The 8448-nt window shown below is 43.6% G+C and overlaps 1 protein-coding gene across 1 annotated transcript in view; it reads right to left on the bottom strand.

Moving 5' to 3' along the window:
- Window positions 1–6: 6 nt before the first annotated feature.
- chsy1 (chondroitin sulfate synthase 1) overlaps window positions 7–8448 on the bottom strand; it is a 55366-nt gene continuing 46924 nt past the window's right edge. The window contains exon 3 of the mRNA XM_035652486.1: window positions 7–2536. Within this exon, the coding sequence (XP_035508379.1) occupies window positions 944–2536 (1593 nt within the window). The 3' untranslated portion in view covers window positions 7–943. The remainder of the gene's footprint in view (window positions 2537–8448) is intronic.

The raw sequence follows: 8448 nt of genomic DNA, 5'->3' as shown, positions 1-8448 counted from the left end.
CACACACACGCATACACACATACACATACACACAGGCAACATGACACCTAAAGCAGACTGTGCAAAACTCTTTGGTGATAATGAGTTTAAGAAAAGGAACATAAAAAACACTATCCCACAACTGACACGGTTATACAATCTTTCAAATATACATTTTTCAACAGTCAGAGTCGAAAATGGAGCCTGCAAATTCAATAAATTAGACAGCAAAGGATGAATTGCAGATATAAAATCCAGCAGTTTGGTTCACAGAAATGAATAATAAAGACAGATACAAAAAAAAGGAGAAGATCCTGGAGAAACAGTAACAGTGTTGTGTCGTATTACCATAAAAGCAAATGGAAAAGAGAACCACTGTAAGTCAGGAAGAAAAAAAATGATAAATGGCCCATAGTAATCATTGAGATAGCTGTGATTTAAAGTTTTCGTTGATGAAATGTCTTTAAGAGTCAGTCTTTTGTAAACATTCACAATCAAGAGTTACGTTTCGAGCACTGCTGGTCTGAGAGTACATGGACACCAGTCTGTTTTCTGCACACGAGACAAATGGAATATTTAAGAACCATGATGGTGTACTTCACTGAGGTACACATCAATAACCCCTGCCTCCGTTTCTCCCACCGTCCTGATAGATAACATGTAACAAGACTATAGGAGCCTCGGGCCCCCGCTGTAATCAGGCTCACATGAGAATATCGGTCAATATTCCCTCTATCATCAATCAAAACACTCGCACTAGAGCCCAGACTGTGTCTATGGTTTGTTCATGATGGCGTTTCTGTATATTTTCTGTTAAAAAAAAGACATATTTTCAAAATATATCCATGTGAAGTCTTTCATTTCAGTAAAAAATAAATTAGGTAGTGAAAACACCACTAAGAGGAGGAAGTGAGCACAGACCGGGTTCGGGTTCGGTTTATGGCAGTCTGCGGCCCGGCTTTTCTCACGCTGTCCTAACTGAACCGTTATTGCTGGCCAGTCTCCTGAAGCCGTGGTCGTTCTTCTCCAGCCAGAGCTCGGCCAGCTGCTGGGTGGAGCCGTGCGACGAGGCTTTGGAGCCCAGGCACATCTTATATTGCTTCGCCTCCAGGTTGGGGTCACATAGGACAGGGTGGTGGACGTGCACTGTCCCTGTGTCTGTGCTTCTGAACAACTTAATCCCTGACTGGACAAATTTATTAAAAAGGTCTACGTCCTCCAATCCCCACCCCTGTATGGAGGTATCAAAGCCTCCGGCTCGGACCAAGTCTCCCTTGTAGACACAGACGATCCCAAAGCCGTAGTTCCTCCACATGCCCGTCTTGGACGTGAAGACGTAGTGGTTGTTGCTAGGGACCTTCCCAGCGTACACCACCTTGGGGTCATACTGGCTGAAGATAATGGGGAAGTAAGTCTGCTCCCCCAGGGCGGTATTGGACCGACATCGCTTGAGGAAGTCTGCGGTGAAGAGCAGATCCACGTCACAGTAGAAGAGCAGTGAGTCGTTAGAGAAGTGCAAGGAACCCACTTCCAAAGCCAGAGCCCTGGAGAAGGAGCCAGTGACAGGCTTTATCTCCATCTCGGCCCGGGGATACTTCATGTGGTACTCCCTCATCAGCTCCACCTGCTTGACCCGTTCCGTGTTGTTGTCTGTGCTGAAGAGCAGGATCAGCAGCTTGACGTTCTGTTTGGGGATCAGACAAACTCGCTCAAAGTTGGCCATGAAGCGTACAAAGATGTCGTAGCGTCCCGACAGAGGCACCAAGATGTTGACTTTCTTCTCTTTCGGTTCCCGCTGGTCCTGGCCAGAGGTAGCCAGCTTGAAGGGCACCAGCATCTTGAGGGAGTTGGACAGAAACGAGAGGGAGTCTGACTCCTTGTTGATGTGGCTGGCCAGAGCTCTGGCATCCATCTCCTCCTCCTCTCTGAACTGGATCTGGCTGAAGGTCTGCTGCAGGTAGGCGTGCCTCCTCACAGGAACCGTCATGGTTTTTCCTTTGTGCTTCTTGTACAGCAGCAGCAGATCGAGGACATACTCTGCCCCATATAAGGGATTGACCCTCCGGTAGCCATACTGGATTTCTTTGAAATCAATGACCCGGCCCCGTGTCTTTGCATTGGCGTTAATCATCTCCATCACTTGCATGATGATGTCATCCAGGGCTTGCCTCTGGGAGGAATCCATCCCACGACGGGGCGGCTGACTGTCGGATGATGAGAACAGGTACTTCCCTGTGAGAAACTCCCACTCCAGGACGTCCTCTCTCTGCCGCGGATGGAAGCGCATGAATGAGGGTGGCACTCCAAGCTGGAGGTCCTCTCGGCTGGGTTCAGCTGCTCCGTAGCGCCCCATCTGGACGATCTCCCGGTGGAGCTGAATGGTTCGGTGGCGCAGGTCTGCAATCTTGCGGCTCAGCATATAGCTGTGTAGGCGATACTGGTAGGGAGGGTTCTTGTTGGGGTGCAGGGTGATGGCTCGATGGATCTTGCTGTTGTGGAGATCTCGTATATAGCCTTTCTTATTTGGTTCATAGTTCTCATAGAAGAGCTGCTGCATCTGTGGAGACAGGAGGAGACGGATTGGTGTTATTGCCACTGAATGTTATTTACTTTCACTTATACAACTCTCTTGCAAGAACATGATAAGCACTTAAGTCTGCTGAGCTGCAGCGCTTCCATAAATGTACCACAGTGTGTTTCTACAGGATTTGGTTGACTACCTGAACAAATCTGACCACACTTGGATATTTTGTTTTTAGAATTAAACTTTTTTCTAAAGCCCCTACAAGGAACCTTTACCAACCAGTTAGAAATAGCCATCTCTTCTCGCTGATGGTCTTATTAGCTCATATAGAGGCATCAGTACTAACTTAAGACTGTTTCATAAGCAGTTAAAAACTCCATGTAGTACGTTTCATTTATAATTTCAGCCCTTTATGTTGGAAATACATGAAATGGTCTTAATTATTTGCAATTTTGCTTGTAAATACAGTGTTGTTAGGCAGTACACTTTGAATTCAAAGCACAAAGCAGAAATGATTGACTGATATGGTGGCCGATGTCTTATTGGTGAATAAAAATTGTAAGCCTAATTAGCCATGTGTCTGACAATTGTAGACTTCGAGGCTGTGACCATCAGCCCCTCCTTTCTACCAGCAGGTCCTCTCCAGCAGCAGAGGGAGGAGGACAGAGGAGAGGATGAATGATGACACAGGGCTGTTTGCCATGCCAGTTTATTGTAAAAGGCTTGCAGCCTTTCTCAACAGTGGAGTCCAAGGGCATTAGGTAACCATTAATCAGTCCAAGTTATTGTAATGGTTTTTGTAGTGTATACATATAGACGTGAACAAAAACAAACTAGGGAAACAAAACAAGTTTACAAAAATGTATTCTTTTATATAGGGATGGTGGCTCTAATCAACCTTGAATGTAAACCAATAGACATATTCTGTGTCCTGTATTCTGCTGATGCAAACTGCAAATTAAGGGCCTCAAGGAGTGTGTTGTACAGCACCCAGGGAACAGTCGTTTGCTGACAACAAGTCAGTCAGTTAGTGTTTACTGCAGACCTGCTGGACCTTTACAAACCTACTGTTCCTTAAATTGCAGGAGGCTAAAAGTGTAAACATTGAGACAGCTGCTTTGGAGCAGCTGGCAGGATCTCAACCGTGGTCAAGAAGGCAGGGTTTGTGTCGTTGCCTCCTAATGAAGGGAGCATCAGAACGGCTGCAGCCCCCAGAAAGTCTAATTTGAGAGGACGGCTCTGGAATGCAGCCACAAGCACAATCCCCAGGGAAAGGCCATACAGGGAATAAGACAGGACAGGCCTGAGAGCTATGGAAAGTGATACCTGAAGCTGAATACGATCACAGGAACTGCCTGAGTAACTCTTTGCTTTTCCATGGCTTGAGCCCACATTCCTCCGCACCTACGAGAGGGCAGCCTGCCAATCAAAACACACTGTAACCTTGTCATTAATGGAAGTCTTGAGCCAAGCTGTGCCTTCAGAGGTGAAGGGTCAGCCTTTACATCTGAAACCAGGCCACTGCATGTGCCACAACTAACAGAAATTCATGTGTAGTATTCCTTCCAACAGAAAACACTGCCTGCAGTTTTGTCAACAATGTTCAAGTATGCTCAAGGTGACCCTGACACACGTGGGTTGGCAAAACTCGCTGATCCAACAGTGACTAATTTGTTTTATCTCCTTTTCAGCTTTCAGATAGAAGACTGATTTTTAGTTGGTGGTGACCTTCTTTAAAATGGCAAACGTCGCCATTCAGGGTTTGTGCGGTCTTTGCATATGCCTTTGTCTGCATTTGTTTTAATCGTGGGACAAAGGTTGTAACTGTACAACTGAGTAGTTTTCCCTTTTCCCTACAGTATTTTTCCAGGCTAGTTCAGCTGGTAGTGATGCTGAAGGAGAGCTCAGACTGTATCCAGCAGGGTAACACCAGTGGTCATCAGCTGACAGCCAATTGGTCAGGATGTTTATGTCTCTCTCCCGCCGCTTCACCATCATTAGCACCCTCCCTAATTACACGACCTCAACTTTCGTGGTCACCATTGCAAATTATGACTCATTAGTGCAATTTCTTCACAGCCATTAACCTCACAACATCCCAACGGGAATCGTTCTCTAACAAAGGCAAGAGAAAAGGTAAGTCACAAGTTGATGGGAGCTGAAGCCTCATGTGTTTCATTTCAAACACAGCTGCTGGATGGTAAGAAGTATGGTTGATAGATCCCAACCTCAATACTAAACTTTAGCACTGTTAACACATTATAGGAGACCCAACCACGGAAGGGGTCAGGAAAGGCTTGTGTTTTATTTGGAATTTGAACATTTGAACTGTAATGAATTCACTAATACAATATGTTATATGGGTTGCATCTGAATTTATTAGAGCCAGACCGATATATTGGTCAGCCTTTTTTTCTGATGCGTAGCTATTTATTTTATTTTTATTTAATATTTTATTTTTAGTCTGGTAACACAAGCACAATAATGAAAGCAAAGCAACAGCAATATCAAACCAACAACACAGTCAGTGGCAGAGGACGAAGTGACGGGAGATGCCAAAGCAATGAGTCCATGAGAAGGGTCTGTGCCCTGGTTAGTGAATTGATACCAGTATCCTGCAGGGGTTCAGACCCTAAATAAACACACTGCTACACTCTACAAGATTAAAAATGCCCTGAAACTGATTCTCCGCAGAGAATCCCTCTCTAGCCTGGCAACCCTCAAGACTCACTCAAGACATCCTGCTGGAGGAACCCGGAGTCTAAAACCCATTCAGTTTACTATTTAACACACTGTGATTGGTAGTGGTTCCATAAGTAATTTCCCCCCACTGTAGGTTCTATTGCAACGGTTTTTTTTTAAACATCTCCTCCATGTGCCTCAAGATAGAAATGCAGGAGTCTGTTGGATCATTTAACCATGTTATAAGTTTATGTTCTGGCCATTAGGTTGAATTATTTCATCTTCTTTTAAGGGGAATTATGTTTTTTTCAGCAGATGGTTCTTAATACTACCCATAAGCCTCAGCCACCCTTACTATGGAGAATGCTTCTTTGATGTAGTTGGGAATAAAACATGTTGCCACAGTTACAGATATGACACCGAATCTTATTCTGTTGAACGTTTCAGTGCAACACAAACTGGCCATGTTGCGATGCGTCACGCCATTGCACCAAATGCGTCATACAGTCATGGTAAGATAGCCGATCTGTGCAGCAAATGTGATAACGTTTCTTTGATGTGCATCATTGTTGGGAAATAGAATAGAGTGTCTTGTTCTGACTGTCTTGGGATTTGAGGAGAACATGATTGACGTAGCAGCACACAATCGAACTACAGCTAACATGCAGTATCACACGTATCACACACATCACACACAGATCTACACCACACTAAGAATATTGCACTTTGCCCTACACCAAAGACAATCGAAAATGAATCGATTTAATACTTTGGAAACCCTAGACTAACTCCTTAAACTTCGTAACACTATTAATATTATTTGGTAAGACAGAACAAAACTTCCATTTGTAGGTGGGAACAATGAAAACGTAAACTAAGTCTGAAAGTGAAGACAATCAGTTCCCTGTCTGCCTATGAAAACAGTTGCATAGAACAAGTCTCATACAAGTGTGAGAAAATAACCTCTGATGAGGTCATAGTGATGTCATCAGGGTTATCTCAATTTGGGCTTGGAGACTATGAATGTAACAGAGAGAGCCTGTGTTGTTTGGATTTTGACACTGGCATTTACCAGGCAGAGAGGGACTAATGAAAAGATACTACTGAGTTGCATTATGGTAAATATAGTGATTTTGGAGCTTGATGCATATTAAGGACTAAAAGTCAGAATAACTCACCCTCAGCAGCTTCAATTTTGACCATTCTTTTTTTTTAAATATGTCTCTGGTGAGTCCCCTAACTTTAAGAAAGTGCTGAACTAATTTGCTGGAGTACTTCTCTAACATTTATGGTTAAAAACGTACTGAATCTAAGGACAAGTGGGGTTTTTTGTCTGCAAAAAGAAAACTCTTGAATGTCATGAGCAAGCAGTGTTCTGCCAGCTCTTTAAATCAGTCATAGTATTAAATGATGCTCCAGTCAGGCAGCAGAGTAAATGGATACTAACAGTCACCCATCAGTACAACACACAGTGTGTATGCGTATGTGTTTGGATGTACAGATGTAGGCTTGTGTGCGTGATGCTGGAAGGCTTGGCACAGCAAGGGCAGTATGTGCAGGCAGTGGATGTGAAGCCCTGAGGCTCAGTGAGAGCAGCATGGCTGGTGCTCTGGCTGGGTTTAATCTGCAGGACAATAGGCAGTGCCTGCCTCTGAGCGGGCCATGCAAATCTAATTGGAGACGGCATTATGCTGCTGTAATTGGCTCTTTTGTAAACGAGGGTGGTCTGTCCAAACTAATTTCTCAACTCGGGGAAAAGCTCCTCACACCTAAGACAGCTCCACAATAGTCCTGGTATTGATGTGTGTGATGGGAGGTTTGTACCATCAACAGCATCATGACACCAGATAACTTCATCAATATTAGCTATCTAACCTGTGGACTGCTGGTGAGGGAGACTGAACAGAGATTGATTTAGATGGTCAAGCTCAGATCGACCGCGATTCAATCAGACTGCCCCCAAACAACTGCTAACACCTACAGATTCTCAGTGGTACTTTGATAGCTCTCTCTTATTCCAAGGTTAAGGAGCACTGCTTTAGCTCCTGTTCATACATGTGAAAAAGTGATGAGGTGCCAGTCATTGCAGAATGAATTATGAAACAATCCTGGTGCAAAGACTGAAAAGGCGCCCAGTGGCATCATATGTTGAAAAAGGTTTAACTTGCAAATTTACCCTGGCACGTATGAGTGTCAACCAACGCGTCAACCCATCACACTCATTTTTAATCCTTTGTGCCAACCACATACAAGAACTACAAACAAAACTGAGTTAAAGATGATTGTAATGTGCAATTTGAGTGGAAAAGGTGCTGATACACTGTACATCTTTTTACTAAAGGAGTATTTCACAACAGTGTAATATGAAATAGATGACAAAGAATGAAAACTCACTTTCCTGCTTTTTCTCAGCAAAGCCTGATGGTCTAAAACTGTGTGGCTCCAGCGCAAACCAATTACAGACTTTATTTACTTTATAACTTTTCCAGCTGTTATTTCATGCCCGTTTGTGTTTGAACTATAAAACGTATTTATATTTCCATCTGAAACATTTCCAGTGACATTCTGTGAGACCAACAATAGACACTGTGGGTCCAGGCTTCCATAAGTCACTGAGAGTTGTGTAGAAATGCCTTACTCCAGTAATTTTAATGACAGGATGGACAATGCGGTTCAAATTATAAACAAACGACAAAAATATAATGCCCATTAAAACATATAACGCCTCTGGAGAGATTCTGTAGGAGGAGCTGAGGAGATGGTGAAGATTGTGGCCTGAATTAGTTTGATGAAGCACCAAACAAAGACAAGGTGCAGGTTGAACAGGGCCAAGTCAGGATATTAGACAGACAGCAGGCAGGATATGAGAACAGTGCTGCCAAACACAGAGAGGAGAGCAGAATCACTTCATCCTGGGCTCATACTTATTAAGTGCCTCATAGGAAATTCATCCTAGCTCGGCTAAACTGACAAATATATTTCTTTATACTTTAAAGTCCCCCTCTAGTCAAAAATCCTCCATCCTTCCTACAGTTGGATGTTTGAGCTTCACTGTGCAGAATGACGTATGTGGAGAGTTTGACACACATACATATATTTTTTTTTATTACTACAGTAAACTATATTGTACACATAATATAATGAAAATTTTGAAACTGATCAAGAACAAATTCACTCATCGTGACAAGAGCCCGAACCTGGCAGGCTGTGTCACGTATAACTGGGTTCGGGCAGAGAGTCAAAGTTTGACTCTAGAAGGATGT

The sequence above is a fragment of the Morone saxatilis genome, unplaced genomic scaffold (genome assembly GCF_004916995.1).
Source record: "Morone saxatilis isolate NCDOM2014 unplaced genomic scaffold, NCSU_SB_2.0 Contig11, whole genome shotgun sequence".
NCBI lineage: Eukaryota > Metazoa > Chordata > Actinopteri > Moronidae > Morone > Morone saxatilis.
The sequence above is the reverse complement of the archived record's forward strand: the minus strand, read 5'-3'. Positions and strand labels throughout refer to the sequence as shown.